We start from the raw sequence: 19,053 nt of genomic DNA, 5'->3' as shown, positions 1-19,053 counted from the left end.
TTGACTGTTGAGAGACTGTTGAGAGACTGTTGAGAGACTGTTGACTGTTGAGGATCATACTGGCCATGGCACACAGTCTATGTGACCTTAGGTCACTAAGGTCACTAAGCCTGACATCCAGGCTCTCTATATGGGCTGGGTTGCCTTATGATTTTGCTTTATAGAACAATCTCTTATAGCACACTAATTAAGTGGTTTATAAATACTAACTTGTTTATCCAAATAATAGTCCTATACCAATTACATTGATCTATTACAAACTGCCATTTCTGCAAGTCAAATTTACAAATATTAGCAATTTCATATGGTTCAACTTAATGTTATTATTATCCCCACTCTATAAAACAGGAAGCAGGCACAGAACAATTAAGTAACTTGCCAAGGGCAAAATCAGAATTCACATCCAGCATGCTGACTCCAGAGTCTTGCTCTTGACTAGTATACTCAGCCACCTCTCCTCCTGAAAAGGGACTTCTCACATTATGGCAGCGTCAGATTATCCTAACAGCTAATGCTTCGCATTGTTGCTTCTGCTAGAGACTGCCTCCAAGTACTGAGGCAAGAGAAATGCTTACAGCCCCCAGGATGACCCCTACCTGTACTGGTCCATTCATCAGGCTTTTCCAATGCTGGGGGGAGATGTACTTCTCCAGGTGCTGTTCCCGTAGTACACCACGCATGGTACACTCCAGGGTCTGGGCCCCTTCATGCAGCTCTTGCTCTGACTCCTTCATTTGTGTCACAATCTGCCAAAAACAGAGGGAAAGAAATGATAAGCAAGTGAGATCATCCCCTAAACTCAGTTTCTGCCATGAGGGAAAACAAAGCTAAAACAGGAACAGCAAGAAGAGAGAAGAAATAAATAGACCAGTCAAAAAAGTCTTAATTTAAATAATCTTAAAACTGAAGGGTTACTATCTAAAATGTCTAACAGACTCCTACCAACCAGTAAGAAAAAGGAACAAATAACACAACAGAAAAACAGGCTAAGGATACTGTTGTGGAGACTACTTCTCTTTTTCTTGGTAATAGGGACTCAGAGTTTTGCTTGGGTACACTGCTGCCCAGCTAGAAGATGACATTACGCTGGCCAATGGGCTGTAAATAGGGCTGTTGGTGGTTTGCGGGGGGAGTAGCCTTAAAAGGTCCTGGCAGGGGCTGGGAGGGGTGGTATGCTCCTTTCTGTCCTTTTTCCATCTTGATTTTGAGGGCAAAGGTCACACCATGGGATTAACAGATGGAATGCTGGAAGGAACCTGAGTCCTTCACCACTTTGTGGAGCACCTATTTCCTCTGGACTGCCTACCCAGAAAGCCACTGCTACCTAGTCTATTTCTACCATGAACTATCTCAGATATCCAAAGCTGGGACTCACACTCATGTAGGCCCTTCGGAGGTGCATGGGGAGGTTGCGACGGAATTCCCGCTTGTTCCTCAGCTCCCTCAGGGTGAACTGCTTCAGGATTTCACTGTTGCTCCTTCCACCTACCCGCACGATGCTGGTCTTTTGACACTTGTAGATGCCTATGGAGCAAAGTGGAGCATAGCAGAGGTGAGAGGAGCTACGCTGGATTCCCTCAGGTGAGCGCTATATGTGTTTCGGATGTTATCTCAGCTGGTTCCTTAGGGAACAAACTGGTACCTACAGGAATCCACCCTATTAATGACCAAAAAGTCCTCAGAGATGATATGACCTGCAGAGCAGTAAAATGTGTACTTAAGAACATAGGCTTTATTTTTTTGAGAGAGTGAGCGAGAGCAAGCTGGGGAGAGGGACAGAAGGAGAGAGAAAGAATCTCAAGCAGGCCTCACATTCAGCACGGAGCCCAATGCAGGGCTCGATCTCACAACCGTGAGACCATGACCTGAGCTGAAATCAAGAGCTCAACCAATGGAACCACCCAGGCACCCCAGAACATAGGCTTTAGAATCAGATATCTGGGAACCCAAACCTTGACTTCACCACTATTGCTATGTAAACTGGGGCAAGTTTCTAAACTTGAGGCTTCAGTTCTTCATCTGTGATTTGAAAGTAAGCACTTAGTAAATGTTCTCTGTTATTCACTCTACAGGTATTTACCAACTGGTCACTATGTGCCAGGCATGTGCTAGGTTCTTAAGATATAGCAGGTAAAGCACAGACTCTATTCCTAATTTGTTCTCAGGTCTCACACTCTGGCACAGAAGATACACGTTAAACAATTTCTCATAATAGCAATAAGTACAGTAAGTACTGTAAGTACATGATGCTGTAAATATATAAGAGGGCAACTTACCTAGTTTGGGTGGGGTAATCTAATATTTAAACTGAGACTCCAAGAATAAAAAATATTTAATCTGGGTGAAAGGAAGATATGGAAAATAATATTCAAGGAAAAGGAAAAACATATATTTATTCATTCATTAATACAATTAGTATTTTTTTGAGTGCTAGAATCCATAAATATAGCAAGAAAGAGGACCAACCCACACAGTGTTTATGGTCTAGGGTAGAAACTCATACAATAAATTGTTACATTTGTATTAAGTCTCTGAAGAAAAAATACAAAAGGAGGCATAACTTTGTCTGGGGGCAACTGGAAAAATACACCTGAAGAGAGATTTAAGGGGAGATCTAAAGAATGAGCTGGAGTCAACCAGGCTAGATGATAGATGAAGTCAAGATGCAAAGAGAAAAAGTGTCTTCTAGGGATGGGGGAACAGCATGGCCCAAGGGAGAAGCTGGAGGAATTGAAAGAACTGCAGACAATCAGTGTTGTTGGAGTTAGGAAGAACAAGGGAAGAGGAAGGAGATAAGGTTCAGAGTTGGCTGGAGCAGACCAGACAGAGCCTGCAGGTCATGGTTAGGACTACGGGCTTAGTTCAAATAGCAATAAAATTTAAGCTACCGAAGTTGGTGATGGTTCAACTATAAATGTCTTGATAGAGAACAATTTTGCCTAGAATTACCTTCCAGAAACTGGTCCAAAGCATGATTAGTATAACATACAACCAAGATGGGGAATTTCTGGACGCTAATTTGCCAGACAGGCTCATTGGTTAGAAGTGCCTGAACGATTTTTAGACCAACGTAGGTTTTGCCTAAAAAAGAAAGAAAAAGGAGAGTTAAAAAAAAAATACAGACTTTCTAGAAGGAGTAATTAATTACTTACAGCAAATTATTATTAAAAAAAATTTGAAGTCATACACTGAGATGGTTTAAAAACCCAAGAAGCACAAATGAGTATTTTACGAAAAGTGTCCCTGCTCTTCTCCCAGTCATCCAGTTCCTCTCTGGGAAGCAAACCAGTATTACCAGTTTCTCGTGTAACTTTCCAGAGTTAGTCATTCTATGCAAATGAAAACAAAAAATGAATATAGTCTTTCTCTAGCCTTCCCTTTTTTTTTCAATGCAAATAGCTGCAGACTATTTTCACTACTCTACATCTTGCTTTTTCACCTAATGTACCTTGGAGATAGCTATCAGCACATAAAAAGAATCCCTTCTGTTTTTTGCAGCTTTAAGATATTTTTTCACAACTGTAAGGTATTTTTTAGCCAGTTGTTTACTGGCTACTTGCTAACTTCATGTAGCAAATTATTTAGAAATGCTTTCAATATACCAGAGACTTGCCTTTGTGAAAGGAGGGAAAAACTCAGCGAAATCAACATTCAAGTTAGAGTTATGGGCTCATTAGTAAATGGCCAATAATTAATTAATTATGTCTACAAATAGCTAAATCCTTACACTGTGTCAGGCTGAGAAGTTAGCCACTGTTTTCAAAAAATCAAAGGTGAGTGAGGTAGCAATACAAGAAAATCAAAGATTTCAGTATAGCAAGATAAACAACAACAATTTCTTCCTTCCTTTTTTCCTTTCATTTGGGCTTTTTTTTTTTTTTTTTAAATGAAGTAGGCTCCACACCCAACATGGGATTTGAACTCACGACCCTGAGAGCAATAATCTTGTGCTCCACAGGGGTGCCTGGATGGCTTAGTCACCTTTTTCCCCTTCAAGTAAGTATTGAGTGCCTAACAGGTGTCAGGCACTGGGTTAGATGCAAGAAATACCATAGTGAGCATAACAACTATGGTTCTTATTTTCCTGGAACTTACAGACTTGTAGAAGAGAAAGATAATTAATCACAGAAACAAATGTAAAATCATAAATGTGGGAAATGAGAAATACCCAATACCAAAAAACCCATATAATTGGGATTCTGGCCTAGTCAGAGGTTAGAAGAGACTTCTCTGGGGAAGTGAAAACTGAGTTAAGAGTGGGCAAGAAGGAACAGGGATAGGGTTGGGAGGTTTCTGCCATATTCCAGGCTAAGGCTTGACTTCAGCAGGAGACGGGAGATAAATAGGCAGACAGGGGAGAAGTTTCAGAGGTAACATTGACTGGAACTTGATAATGGTTTGGCTAGGGTGGAGAACAGAAAAGGAAAATTAGGTTTCTAGTTGCAGGACTGGATGGATAAGGATACCTCAGAAGGAAAGAAAATCTTTATAATTTAATATTTACTTTGTCTCCTTCCTTCCCCTTAGAATAGATACTTTTTGGGATTCCCACCTCAAAAAGGACCCCCTTTACTACTTCCCCCTCATATTCACCAGTTCTTCCCTAGTAACCATTTATGTGTGTGGCTTAAGCTAGCCTGAAATTATTACTACACTTGGAACTAATGAGTCCTAATTCAAGTGATAACATTAAGGGAAATTAACTGCAACATGTAGATTTTGAATATACAAAAAGCTCCTCCAAAGCAGTAAGAAGTCATTCAAAAAGAACCCAATCCACAGAAGTAGTAATATAAATAGCCAATAAACTGACAAAAGGATATTTAATTTCATTCTTTTAAAAAAAATTTTTTTTTTTTTTTTTTTTTTTTTTTTTTTAAGAGAGAAAGAGCAAGAGACTGCGAGCGGGTCAGAGGGGCAGAGGGAGAGAGAAAGAATCTTAAGCAGGGCTTAAGGAGCTTGATGCAGGGCTCGATCACACGACCCTGGGATCATGACCTGAGCTGAAATGAAGAACTGGATGCTTAGAGCGCCTGGGTGGCTCAGTTGGTTATGTAACTGACTTCGGCTCAGATCATGGTCTCACGGTTCATGAGTTTGAACCTCACGCTGGGCTCTGCGCTGACAGCTCAGAGCCTGGAGCCTGCAGCCCGCTTTGGATTCTGTGTCTCCCTCACTCTGTCTCTCTCAAAAGTAAATAAACGTTAAAAAGAAAAAAAAATGTTGGATGCTCAACTGACTGAGCCACCCAGGTGCCCTTTTAATCTCATTCTTTTTTTTTTTTTTAATTTTTTTTTTAACATTTATTTATTTTTGAGACAGAGAGAGACAGAGCATGAACAGGGGAGGGGCAGAGAGAGAGGGAGACACAGAATCTGAAACAGGCTCCAGGCTCTGAGCTGTCAGCACAGAGCCCGACGCAGGGCTCGAACTCACGGACCGTGAGATCATGACCTGAGCCGAAGTCTGATGCTTAACCGACCAAGCCACCCAGGCGCCCCTTAATCTCATTCTTAATGAAAAAAATACAAATTAACCACCGTGATATACATTTCCAGGGAGTGATTTGGCAATATCTATTAAAATTACACAATTATATATTCTTTGGTCAGGTTAGGAAATTTCTCTTCTGCATATGTTTTGTTTGTATATGAAATGATTCACAAACAAGGCTATTCACTGAAATACTGTTTGTACTAATAAATCTTTCCACACGGGACTGGTTAAAGACATTATTCCACTGTATGGAATATTATGCAATCATAAACAAGAGTTACTACTTATGTACCAATATGAAAGGAACACCAAGATATTTTCTAAATGGACCAAGCAACATGTACAAGATGATTTCTAGCGTAATGGGTTAAAAAAAAAAAGTAAGGGGTGGGGTGCCTGGCTAGCTCAGTCAGTGGAGCACACAACTCCTGGTCTTGGGGTTGTGGGTTCAAACAAGCCCATGTTGGGTAGAGAGATTACTTAAAAATAAAATCTTAAAAAAAACAAAAAAACAAACAAACAAAAAGAGGGGTGCCTGGGTGGCTCAGATGGTTAAGTGTCTGACTTCAACTCAGGTCATGATCTCACAGTTCCTGAGTTCAAGCCCCACATTGGGTTCTCTGCTGTCAGCACAGAGCTCACTTCAGATCCTCTGTCCCTCGCTCTTCCCTGCCCTCCCCCGTTCTCTGTCAAAATAAACTTTAAAAAATTTACAATAAATAAATAGAAAGAAAGAAAATCATAAAGTACAATAAATATATTCAATTCAAGCATTTGCTTGAATATTTATAGAATACCTCTGGAAGGATCAACAGGAAGATAACATTGTTTTAGGGAAAGGAACTGAGTGGAATGGTGGGAAGAGAGATTTAAAAAATTTTTTTGAACCATTTTTACTAAAACATAAAAAATAATGGTTCAAAATTTTTAACCTCACAGATCAGCAAAACCTGCTGATCAGCAAAAAACATTGAGATAACACACAACAATACTGGAGAAGATATAAGGAAATGGGAACACTAGTTCATTCTTGGTGAGAGTGTAAACTGGTACATCCTTTTTTTCTTTTTTAAGCCTTGAAAGCATCTCTTTAATTATGCATATTTTTCCATTATACAGGTGTTTCTTACCAGAAAAAAGTTTCCATTCAGTTACATAACTTTTTTTTTTTTAACGTTTATTTATTTTTGAGAGTGAGCCAGCAAATGGAGAAGAGGCAGAGAGAGAGGGAGACAGAATCTGAAGGAGGCTGTAGGCTCTGAGCAGTCAGCACAGAGCCCGACGCTGGGCTCGAACTCACAAACGTTAGATCCTGACCTGAGCCAAAGTCAGAAGCTTAATAACTGAGCCACTCAGGTGCCCCAGGTTATATAACTTTTTATTGTGAGTTGCTATTACTTTATCAGTGTTTTTTATTTTTCCAAAGATTTTAAGTAAACTCTACACCCAAGATGGGGCTCGAACTCAGAACCCTGAAATCAAGGGTCACGTGCTCTACTGACTGAGCCAGCCAGTCAATAGCCCTATTAGTGTTTTTTTAAAGACCTCTTTCCAGGGTTTTTTTGTTTTTTGTTTTTTTGCATGTGTGTGTATCCTTTATGGAGGATAATTTAGCAGTACACACTATAACTATTAATGTGAATTCCCACTTTAGGAAATAATAAGAATACCTAAAGATAAACACATACCAGATACATAGATATATAGATGATGGACACTTACCAAAGCACTCTATGTAATGACAAAACAAACAAACAGACAAACAAAAAACATCATGGTACACTCCTTACAGTGAATGCAGGCATAGTAAAAAGAGTGAGACACATTTCTAAATGTGACTGGAGTGTAATTAATGTAAAAAATGTCTGTAACGTGTTATAAAAATAACTGACCATTTATGTTATTGAAAGAAAACAATAAGTATGAGTGCATGTATGTAAACATAAGAATACAGACACAGAGACAGATCAATGGTCACCTTTGAGAACATCTGGAAAGATACACATCAAACAACAGCAATTATCACCACAAAGTAGGATTAGAGTGGCATGTGGGGATGAGGGTGCAGAGAGGCATGTTTCCATGAGAAGTATGGTGTAGTAGTTACAAGAGGCAGGACTCTATAGAGTCAGTGCCTGAGTTCAAGTCCTAGGTCTATCACTTACCACCTTTACGAACTTCAACATATTATTCAACCTCTTTGTCTTAGTTTTTCATCTCTAAGATAGAACGGTTTCTACTTCACAGAGCTGTTGTGAGGATGCAATCAGTAGATACAACACTACTAGCAAGTAGTAAAATGCTACTTGGCACACAGTGCTAATATTATGTATTTGATATTATTTAATTTAAAGTAATATAAAATTAAATAAAAATTAACATAGCCTCTGATGAAGCAAAGGTCATGCATCTTCCTAAATTTGACGCCTCAGCAGTCTTCTCTAACCTAGTGACTTTTATTACCATGCATACCAATGGCTGCCCACTGGAAAATCACCATGAACAGCTACTTTGTAAGTAGGTTTGATGCCCATTTCAGGAGAATGTTTCTAATCAAGACACTCAAGAAACCTAGAGACAAGCCTCCCTTGCCTATCTCATCGGGAAGAGGTCACGTGATCTGAAAAATTCTCTTACCTGTTCCAGGAGGTCCTTGAATAATAGCCAGTTCCCTTGTGAGAGCAAACTGCAAGGCTTCCATTTGGGAGTCATCCAGCTTCAGGGCTTCTTTTGAGGGCCACTGGCTAGGGTCTAAGACATTCACTCTGGGATACCTTAAGCCTTCGGCATTCCTCAGAGAATCCTCAGTGGCTGAGGGATTCTTCATTAAGGGAGTGAAATCATATCTGCCCCCCATTAGCAAGTACCTTGGCTCCCTCACGTAAGAGTCACATTCCACAATGTTCCTCTGGAAGGGGACATCCTCCTCCTGGACCTCCTGAAGTCCTTCCAGGACATGCCTATAGGCCTCGAAGTATGCAGTTGTCTCCACCATAAGGAAAGAGTCAGAGGGCTGGACCTCCGCTAGCAGCTGTTGGCTCTGCTCATTGAAAGAGAGCTGGACAATTCCTCGGCAGAGATCTTCCTGCTCCCGATTAGACACGGTGGCAAAAAGAAATGTTTCAAAGTTGTCCTTGGACATGCACACCAAAGATCCATAGAGCAACCGCTTGGAATTCTGCCAGCGAACAAACTTTAGTGGTTTTGTGTCAAACTGCACCTTGTAGACAATGCCTGACGAGGAACACACGGGGGTGATAATCCTGGTATCAAAGTAGATTCGAATGTCATCAAATTTTCTCTTCCTGAGGCCTTGGTCTTCAAAGCTTTGGAGAAGTTCCAAAATGCCTTCACGTAGGGGTCTGACAAAATCTTCTCTCAGGAGTCGGAAGTGGGTATCCAGATAGATAGCAGTGCTGTCGTATTTTCCGGTAATGATGTTGGGACGAAGGAATGGCCTCTCATCCAAGTGCACTTCATTGTAAGTAGGGTAAATGGGCATGGTCCTGTAGCTCTCAACATGGTCCTCTGCCTCAGGCTGCACTAGAGTGTAGGTATCCACTCTTAAAGTGCCCTCTCGCCTCTTTTCCTGCAGATGTTCGATGATGGTCTGCACCTTTTCCAGGTTCTTCTCTGTCTCCTCTTCTATGTCAACCCCAGAGGCTCTCAAAGCGTTAAGAGAAGCTGGCAGGAGGGAAATGAGCATGGAAGTTTCCTGCACAGAGCTGGCGGGGAAGACACTTACAAGGTCCTGGAGGAGAGAGATGATGTTGCTAATGTGTTCCGGATACTGGTTTCGAATGTCAGGGATGGGTTCAGTGACCATTCCTACCACATAAGTTGGTAGGCAGACTTTGAGGAATTTGGAGTTCTTCAGTATGCCCAGGACATGGAGAACACTCTGGCGGTCCATTTTGGAACTGCAAGCCTTCCTAAGAACCTGGCAGATGAGCTCAAGGAAGTTGGATTTCATAAAAGAATGAGACAGGAGCTCTTTCAGCCCTAAACTTGTGGCAAGAGTGATGACCACCTCAGAAGGGTCTTTCTGCAGAAGACTTTCTAGGAATTTGTAGCCCAGTTTCTTCACTTGCTGTGGCTGTTCTGCAGGTTTCTGGTGTGGGGTTCGCCACTGCTGGAAGTTTTCATCGGACCACGGTGGTCTGTGGTTCCTTCCCTCCTGGTTGCCATTTCTCCGCCTAGCATCATTTTCCTGACGTCTTTGGCCTCTAGGTTCATCACTAGTGCGCCCCTCATGGTTTCTCCTTCCCTGATGTGGATTCCTGCCCATAGCCCCAAACCTTTCTTCTCTTTGCCGTACAGGAACAGCATGGTTGGTGGCCCTAGGCTGCCTTCCAGGCTGGTTAGCTCCTCCTCTGAGAGCATTCACTGGTGAGTTATTGGCCTGATTTCTAGCTCTTGGTGGTAATTCTCCATCCACAGGCCCTAAACGCAATGGGAATACTGGGTAAGCACAAAAGTCAAGGTACAAGGAAATCTAACAGAACAAGGGACATACTCTCATTTTCCAAAACAACAAAGGAACTTAGTAGGTTTTCTTTGCAGAGAAAAAAGACTTCCTATGAAATCATGTAATAAATGTAAAATAGATTACTGTGGTTGCAGCACATACTATGAAAACATTGTTTTTTGCAAAGGGTGCAAAAGGGAAAAAGAATAAACATTTGTTGGGGCGCCTGGCTGGCTCAGTCAGAAGAGCATGCAACTCTTGACCTTGGGGTTGTGAGTTCAAGCCTCACGGTGGGTATAGAGATTAAATACATAAACTTTAAAAAAAAAAAAAAAAAAAAGAAACATTTGTTGAGTGCCTAATCCGTGTTAGAGGATAAATACTTGCAGTATCTCATTTAATCCTCATGAGCTGAGATTATTTCAGAGGGTCAAAAAGATCAGCTCATTGCTTCTGAGTCTTCTGCCAGTACCAAATAATAGCCAAAGCATGAATTTCAGAGCAAAACAGTCCTGATTCAAATCTTGTCCTTGCCACTTCCTCACTGTATAACCTTGAACAAGTCAAATACTTTCTTTAAGCCTAAGTATCTTTGTAGGTGTAAAGACTAAACGTTTGTAAGATGCTTAATGGTATACCCAACATGTAAAAAGTTCTCATTAATGTTATTACTAGTAGCACTAGTAATACTTTTCCACTGGGAATACTCTATTGATTTCCAGGCCACTGGATCTGCCACTAAACAATTATGTTACAGGCAACACAGGCATCAAGTGGGATAAAATTACAGGAGAAATGCTTCTTGAAATTTGTTCAGCATCAGATGGCAAGGGGGAAGGTGGGGTTTCCTTTACCAAGATGTTTTTGAGCTAGTTAATACATTGAGAATGAAACTGAAAAAGGAAACTCAAATTTGTTTTAGGAAACTGAAAAATGAAACTCAAGTTTTTCTCCTTTCTGAAGCACAAGTTCATCCACATAGTATTATTTACTACCAGCCCTCAGATAAGAAGTTGTTGGGGGAAGGAGAAGATATACCAAGTCCACACATGAAAGCTAACATCACCCTGTGGATGAAGCTGAACTTGTCTTCCTTAATTTGCCACACCTTTCAGAAGTAAATTTGGCCAAATTAACCAAGAGCCCACTGTCTTTCACTTTCGTTTCCTATAAAATTGATGGAGCTGACCAACTTGGCAGAATTACTTGGAGCTTTTAAATACAAACAAAATAAGATTGTGTACAATGATGTGAGAATAAAAATGTTATGAATGCACATCATATTCAAGATGACTGTACAATTTCATGACATTAGATGCTAAATCTATTTATGTGCACTTTTCCTTGTTTTGTACTTTGCAGAGAAAATTTTGAGGTGACAACATAAAGGAACATTTGGCAAAATATAAACCCTATATTACTGAAGTCTAAATTTTATAAGTGTTACCTTATTTACTTTTCAAACTCTCAAAATATCAAAAGAAAGTCCTTCTAATATTTCAATCTGACCCAAAGACTTGATGGTTTTGAAGAATTAAAATTGGTATTGTTTCTCATTCTTTGAATAGTCACACAGCTCATAAAATAAAATTCTACAGTTCTTCCTCATTTATTCTACAGCTAAAACTCAGATGACATGTTGCAAACTTAGGGAAAAACAGGAATCCATTTGGTTTTGTTTGAAAGTTCTAAGCAAATAGAAAAATCATAGCAGTAATGTTTTTGGAATGAGCTTTACTTTGGTGACTAGGATTCTAGACATATGCCATTAAATTAAATACATATCCATTAGCCATGTATGGTTATTAAGAATCTTAGACATGGTTAGCCTGAGTTAAGATGTGTAACTTTGAACACTGAATACCAAAAATAGGGTAAACATCGCATTAAAGTTTCTTTATACTGATAACACCTTAAAATGATAATATCTGAGGAGCGCCTGGCTGGCTCAGTCAGAAGAACAGGCGACTCTTGATGTCGGGGAGGGGGGTGGGGGGGTGTCATCAGTTAGAGTCCCACCTTGGGTGTAGAAATTACTTAAAAATAAAATCTTTAAAAAAATGATAATGTTTGAGTATTTAGGGAAGTAAAAATACTGAAATTATTAAAGTACTTGACAATAAAATGTTTGTATTCAGTTACTACAATAAATGACATTATTTGGATATACTCATTCAAACACATGTTAAAACAAATTACTATTAAATTTTTAAAATGGATTTCATGTGTTTCTTTTTGCTTTTTAAAAAATGTTTATTTATTTATGTTTGAGAGAGCAATAGCATGAGTAGGGAAGGGGCAGAGAGAGAGGGAGACAGAGACTCCCAAGCAGGCTCCGTGATGTCAGCACAAGGCCAGGTGCGGGGCTTGAACTCACAAACCACAGGATCATGATCCAAGCCAAAACCAAGAGTTGGGACACTTAACCAACTGAGCCACCCAGGCACCCCCATCTTTTTACTTTTTTAAATGATGCTACTAGAAAATGAAAAATTACATTTCTGGCTTGCATTATGTTTCTTTTGGGTAGCACTGCTCTAAAAATTATTTCCAATTCAGACACCTTATCGCTGTCTTTGTTAATGTGAACTATACCCATTCATCAGCTCTTAAGAAAAGGAGAGGGTTGTCTATTTTTCAGTCATTCATGCTGTGGCTAAGGAATAAGCCATTCTTTACTTGAGAGAGGCTGTTAGTCTTAGGCGGGTCTGCTCATTCACAGGAATTCCATTTCCTTCCCATTAAGTAGAAAATCTTGCTCACCTCTGTGGTTAGTATAGGGATTTCTTGGCCTGGCCTCCAAACAAGGTCTTCTGTCCTCCATGTCTGAGTTACCTGAATTCCTCCACGCTCACGTTATTTTCGGTTATCTGGAAATCTGCACAGATTGAGAGAGATCAATTGAGAGAGAAACACAGCAGCTGGCAGAAAAATACCCAAAACAGCATCAAGCCAATCCTCCTGCTTCTACATCTTAACGATTTGTAAACTAAGAGTTAAACACAGATTTAATCGCAGGCACAAGTGTTCAACTCTGAATGCCCAGTATGATATAAAATGTTAAATTCACCATTTAGGTGATTTCAAATTCCTCCCTCCCTTTTATCCTTGCACTTCGTTGGGGCAGAGGGAGTGTCATCAATTCCCATTCAGAACTACTGTTTGGTTTATGTCTTTAGCCAAGTTACTTAATCGGTTGCTAGGTTTCATTTTCCTCTCCCACGAAGCAGACAAATATTGTTGCCAGGGAAGAAAGAAGTACATTTTTGTTAGTGCAAAAACCATGTATTCACCATGCCATCCCACAGTTATGTTATACAGAACTCTATAGCTTACAGTATTCTACAGTCTGTAAATAATTAGTGAGCAGTTATCCCTTATCCTATCGTTTGGAATGCAGCCAAACCGATTAAGCCCTCTGTTCTACTGAATCAAAGAGAAAAAACTACATATTTCAATAACCAGAGGCTTAGCATCTACAGAATGCTGTTTCCCCAGGACCAGCTAGAAATCTGCAGTTTCTTCCTTCTCCTTTCTTCTTAAAGATTTTTGACAGTGATCCTGTAAGAGGAAGAGGAAGCCCCTTTAAGGGAACTTCTCAATGCAACTCATACATATCATATGAGCTGAGGCTAGGGAATGAGTGGGTGACTCAGAGTCCCCAGCAAAGGGATTTTTGAGACTGTCCCTGTAACTGACTTCTAAAATATTCATAGTTGGAAACTGTGAATAGATTTGGCATTATATGAGGAGTAGCTTTTATCCTCTTCAGAAAAAGGAGTCCTTTTCCTTCCTGCCGGGAATATTTTGGGTGAATCTCTTCTCTCATCTTATCAAACCCAGCTCTCAAGTGCATTCAGTATTTTGTGTGTGTGTGTGTGTGTGTGTGTGTGTGTGTGTGTGTTTTAATTAAAAAAAAAAATTTTCGAGGAGAAAATGCTTTCTCCTCTGGTTGAAAAATACTAAAATAGAAACTCAAATTTTCTGAAAAGCGGTAAAAGAAATGGAAAAAAAGAAAAAGGGAGGAGCAGAGAGAACAGGAAATGCTATGAAAAAAAGCAGACTAAAGTGAGTTTCTTTGGGAATCAAGGCCTAAAAGGGCAGGAAGAAGAAAATCAGTGATGGTCAAGGTGGTAGAGGGGTCATATCAGAGAAGGGTAATGGGGGGGTAGGAGGGGGGATGGAAGAGGCTGAAACCAGAGGCCGGAGGTGGGTCATCAGGGGGGTTCTCCAGGGTCCCGAGAGGATAGAAGGAGGGACGGAAGCGTCACCGGCAACCAGGAGCCCAGGAGTTTCTGATGGAGATATTATGGGGTCGGGGGGGGGGGGGGGCAGGACCGGGAAGTGGCTAGGCTGGGGCAGAAATGGCAGGGAGGTAGGGGGGCTTCAACAAGGTCTGGCTGAGACCCTCTGGGGGGGGGGGGAGGCCGGTGTTGGAAATGGGGATCAGGAACCCAGGTGCTGAGGGTGAAGGAGGCGGTGGCAGGGGAGGACACAGGAAGACGAAGGGGGCGGCCGGGGCAGAAAAGGAGGGCAGACACGGGGGTGGGAGGCGGAACTAGCCGATGGGGCCGGAGGCAGAGGTGGCGACGGGGGCGCCGAGGGGCGCACGTGGGGCTGTGAGGCGGGTGATGGGGCGGCGTCCTGAGGGGGCGGCGGGGATGCTGAGGCAGGTACGGGGCACTGGGGGCTGAGGAGGCGGCGGGGACGCTGAGGCGGGCGCCGGGGCTCGTGGCGGCAGATGTAGTGGCGGGGCGGCGCGGGCGCCGGGGCTCGCGGCGGGCAGAAGCAGGTTCGGGGCCGGGGCGCGGGACTGGGGGTCACTCACCCGGCTCCGGCGCTTCTTCTCGCAGCCACCGCCGCCGCCTCGGCTGGTGCTCGGACTCCGGCCCAGGCTGGTCCGCGGCCCCGCCCGGCGCCGCGCACTTTCGGTTTCCTTTCCCCCCGCAGACACTGGGCGGGGCGAGGGGCCGAGAGAAGAGGAGGAGGAAGAGGGGAAACAGTGGAGTTGAGCTGGGGGGGAGGAGGAGGAGGAGGAGGAGGAGGAAGGGAAGGAGGAAGAGGAGGAGGAGGAAGGGACCTCTGGGCTGCGAACGAGGGGGCCGGGCCCTGATGCTCTGCCGGCGCCTCCGCCCTCAGGCCCGGCAGGGGCGGGTGGACGGACTGGTGTCGCCTCAGCTCCCCACGGCGGCGGGGCCGGCGGGCTCGGGCGGGCGCGGCTGAGGGGAGGGGACTGAGGAGGGCGGGTTAACAGCGCCCAGGGCCGTCGCAGGCCTGAGCCCGCCCCGGAGGAGGGGGAACCCGCCGGGTGGCTTGGTGCGTGTGAAGCGCGACATGGCGGCGAGGCCGAGGAGCCCTTGTGGCCCGGAGTGTACCGGGAAGGGGGCGGGGCTAGGGCGGCCTTGACAACCATAAGATAGCCTTCGCCCCGGCGACTCCGAGACTACATTTCCCAGAGAGCCCCGCGTGGCGCGGGAGGGAACGGGAAGTGCCACCGGCACAGTGCGCAGGCGCGAGAGCCTCCTCTGGTTATATAAGAGAGGTCTAGGGCGTTTCTCGTTCCTTTTTGTCTTTGGCCCTGCTTCTTCTATCTCGTGTTGGGTCGTACCTCATCTGACCCATCCGATGAAGTCTGGGCCCGGAAACTCGGGTTTGCTACTGTGTGTGGTGAGTGGAGATCCTGTTGTTTTCTCTTCGAGATCTCTGTTCCTCCTTTTCCCTCTTTGCTGTCGCCCCTGCCCGGTCTCTCTCTACTGACCTTAAATGGGCCTTAAGGCTTTGAGGAGACGAGTTTAAACTGGGAAAAATCCGCGCCTGCCTGCGGACCTGAGGAGTCCTTGGCTGGTGTAAATGATGACTTCGCTTTTTTCCCCATCAGATCGACAATGGTGATGTCTTTGAACACTTGCCAGTTAGTTCTGATACACCAGCCTCACGAGGCCCGGCCATGTTCTTTTCCAACCGTGGGAAGGATGGCGATTGATGCCCCTTTTTTGGTTCGCAGGTTAGCGCGATCAGAGGGTACCGAATGGATCTTGGAGGAGGGAGGCACTCGCTGCTGGGCCTCCAAGAGACCCCCACGTAGACGTCTCCAGCCTTCGGTCTCCTGACTTGGGGTAAGCATAGGTCTCCTGGCCTATCGTAGGAAATGCGTGCTGTGGGGAGCCTTTTCACCTGCTAAGCAGACTTGGGGGGAAAGAAATGAAGATCTTAATTTTTGACAGCGTGAGTGGGGGAGGAGCAACAGAGAAGACAGGATCTGGAGCGGGCTCGGCGCCCATTGCAGTGAGCCCCATGCGGGACTGGAACTCGCGAACTGAGTCGTGACCTGAGCCAAAGTAGGATGCTCAATGGACTGAGCCACCCAGGTGCCTCTCTCTGCCTTTTTTAATGTTTATTTTGAGAGAGCACTCCCCTGAGTGCAGAGCCAGATGAGCGACTTGATCTCATGAATTGTAAGATCATGGCCTGAGCAGAAATCAGGAGTTAAGAGGCTCAACTGACTGAGCCACCCAGACAATCCGACCTTAAATGATCTCTTTAAGGTGAATAGATGCTAATTTTTTAAGGCTTATTTTGAGAGTACGTGGGAGCGGAGGTGAGACCAAGAGAGAGGGAGTAAGAGAATCCTGACTGAGCCATCCCAGGGCCCCTAGCTCATTGTTAAATGCCTTAGTGCTCCTGAAAGCACGTTTTTGGGTCCCATTTCTTCACATGTGATGTGGGTTTTTTGGTTTTCGTTTTTGTGATACACTGTTGTGTGCACTTAAATTTCCAAGTGGACGGATAACACGAGTATGGGGCAGCCTGGTGCGGTGGAGGCCGAGGCTGTGTGTGCTGGTGGTAAAAGTTCAGAACAAGGGAGATGGAATACACTGCAAGGGAGAGACTGGCAGGAGGCGGTGCGGGGGTGGGGTGTAGTTACGAGAGACTTTAAAATTCTAAGTCTCTACACCCTTTGTGTAGCTTGGATTCCTGACTCCCAAGATCGAGTCACATGCTCCACCAACCCAGCCAGCCAGATCGATGCCCCACGTAAGGATTTTTTTTTATATTTTATTTTTTTTATTTATTTTTTTTTTTTTAACGTTTTATTTATTTTTGAGACAGAGAGAGACAGAGCATGAACGGGGGAGGGGCAGAGAGAGAGGGAGACACAGAATCGGAAGCAGGCTCCAGGCTTTGAGCTGTCAGCCCAGAGCCCGACGCGGGACCCGAACTCACGGACCGCGAGATCGTGACCTGAGCCAAAGTCGGACGCTTAACCGACTGAGCCACCCAGGCGCCCCAGGATTTTTTTTTTATTTTTAAAGAAAAGCGAAGTGTGTTGACCTAGACGCTCAAGCTAATCTTGCACTGTGTACCCTTTAAATTCACTTGAGTCCAGGAATGACCTCTTAAGGGCAGGACTTAACTGGGGGGACAGATTTTTCTTAAAACTTGGCAGTCCCAGAGTGTTTCTGTAAGTACACCCTCAGAAAGCAGGGGTGTCTTAGTTGTTACTGTCAACAGAATACAGGTGTGCTCAAACGTTGAGTATGCAGGTGTTAGAAGTAGATCAAGCAAATATTCCTTGTTCAGTCCTTTTTCTGCGAGAACAAGAGCTCCCTACTGGCATATATGATGACTGAACTTTTTTCCCCAACAGATCGACCATGTTGATCTAACTTTTCTAAGCCAGTTTTTGTCTGATATGCCAGTTGGAGCAGCTCCTCTATTCCCCACACCCTTGGGCATCTAGCTGATTGGGACCTCCTGTTTTTTTTCATCTCAGATTTACTGTTGGCAGAAAGCAGGCTTCCAAGTGGACCAGGAGTGGGAAGGGCTTGGTAAGTGATGTCCACGTGGCTGAGTAGACACAGGATCTGGAGAAGGGAGAGGTAGTAACTGCTTTTCTTTTAAATTGTAAGTGATCTCTACACCCAGCATGCAGCTCAAACTCAGGACACTGAAATCAAGAGTTGCATACACTTCCGACTGAGCCATCCAGGCACCCCTGCTTTCACTTTAATTTTAAATGTGGGGATTGTCCTCCTCGTGTTCTGTTCTAACTCAAATTTGGCCATTGCAGCTGATGACCTAACTTTTTTCCCCATCAGATCGACCCTGTTGATCTAACTGAACCATTAGCCAGTGTTTTGTCTGATGCTTTGGCCCCAGAGAGAACTTCTATCTCTATCCTTCTATGTGGGTTTTGTTTTTAGTGGGGTTTGAGCTTGCTCTGCTTTTTTCCTCCCAGGAATTGGGTCCTTTATCTTGGTTTTATCTGCTAATTTCTTACAGGTCCGCAGCCCTGTGAGGCACAGGGCAGTAAGTCGATTGATGTAGACTGATCTGCTTGTTTCAGTCTGTCCCATAACAGGTGAGGTTTCTGCAAATGGCATTATTTGTCAGTCCCCTTGTAAGATGGTTAAATGTGCTTCCCCCTCCCCCCCCCCCCCAATAGTGGTGTTGCATTTGCCCGCTAGGGAATAATCTAGGAACCCATTTCCCAAGTGGGTGTATAAAACAGGAGGGGAGAATTGAGGAAGACTGTTAACCTATTGGTACTGCTAGGTCTTGGAAGAAGGGAAAAAATGAAGTTAATTCTGTCTGTCTTGGCAGAAAATACAAAAAAGCAGGAAGCTGCAGGTCATGTTTCAATTGGGATTCTTTTTTGTAAGAAAATCCTTGCTACATGGACCTCCTCTTGAACATGGCAGCCTGCTTCTAGAATGTTTGGTACTTATTTGTACATCTACCTAGTTCCTGAAGTCTTAACCAGATGTCTCATATCCTAAACAAGGAGCATTGTATATCAGAATTACATGTCAGTATTGCTGATTGTAATCTTTTTTTTTTAAGGACTTTCTCAACTGGAGTTTGAATACAAGCCTCGAAAAAGATTGGCCTTGACCTTGTGCTTTTCTGAGAAAGGATAATTAATAGTTCTGGATGAATCAGTCTCACAAGGCTTTTGTGTAACCTGAAGACTGTCTAGGGGCCTGTGTGCATTTTGAGGAATAAAGAATTATTGTTGAACTGTGGTAAAATTTCTAACTTGTATCTTCCCAATCTGGAGTAAGAAAATAAAATTCTTCAAATAAAAA

At 43.5% G+C, this 19,053-nt stretch overlaps 1 protein-coding gene, 1 long non-coding RNA gene and 3 other non-coding genes across 6 annotated transcripts in view; 4 read left to right on the top strand and 1 right to left on the bottom strand.

Moving 5' to 3' along the window:
- ZNFX1 (zinc finger NFX1-type containing 1) overlaps positions 1-15,350 on the bottom strand; it is a 26,612-nt gene extending 11,262 nt beyond the window's left edge. Inside the window, exons 1-6 of the mRNA XM_042980192.1 lie at positions 14,793-15,350; positions 12,728-12,842; positions 8,134-9,939; positions 2,950-3,081; positions 1,376-1,524; positions 597-746 (exon numbers count right to left, since the gene is read on the bottom strand). Of these exons, the coding sequence (XP_042836126.1) occupies positions 597-746; positions 1,376-1,524; positions 2,950-3,081; positions 8,134-9,939; positions 12,728-12,788 (2,298 nt within the window). The 5' untranslated portion in view covers positions 12,789-12,842; positions 14,793-15,350. The remainder of the gene's footprint in view (positions 1-596; positions 747-1,375; positions 1,525-2,949; positions 3,082-8,133; positions 9,940-12,727; positions 12,843-14,792) is intronic.
- On the top strand, positions 15,305-19,053 carry LOC102968741. 2 transcript variants are annotated; one of them, XR_444407.3, is made up of 6 exons: positions 15,305-15,631; positions 15,969-16,080; positions 16,931-16,999; positions 17,739-17,793; positions 18,248-18,326; positions 18,809-19,053. It is a non-coding gene; the product is annotated as an uncharacterized LOC102968741 (long non-coding RNA). The 2 variants fall into 2 exon arrangements; XR_444406.3 differs by lacking the exon at positions 16,931-16,999 and having other exon boundaries at positions 15,317-15,631.
- On the top strand, positions 15,805-15,895 carry LOC122237539. Its single transcript, XR_006216141.1, has one exon. It is a non-coding gene; the product is annotated as a small nucleolar SNORD12/SNORD106 (small nucleolar RNA).
- LOC122237540 lies at positions 17,575-17,665 on the top strand. The gene has a single exon (XR_006216142.1). It is a non-coding gene; the product is annotated as a small nucleolar SNORD12/SNORD106 (small nucleolar RNA).
- LOC122237541 lies at positions 18,026-18,119 on the top strand. The gene has a single exon (XR_006216143.1). It is a non-coding gene; the product is annotated as a small nucleolar SNORD12/SNORD106 (small nucleolar RNA).

Source organism: Panthera tigris, chromosome A3, assembly GCF_018350195.1.
Source record: "Panthera tigris isolate Pti1 chromosome A3, P.tigris_Pti1_mat1.1, whole genome shotgun sequence".
NCBI lineage: Eukaryota > Metazoa > Chordata > Mammalia > Carnivora > Felidae > Panthera > Panthera tigris.
This window is presented reverse-complemented; position numbering and strand designations above follow the sequence as displayed.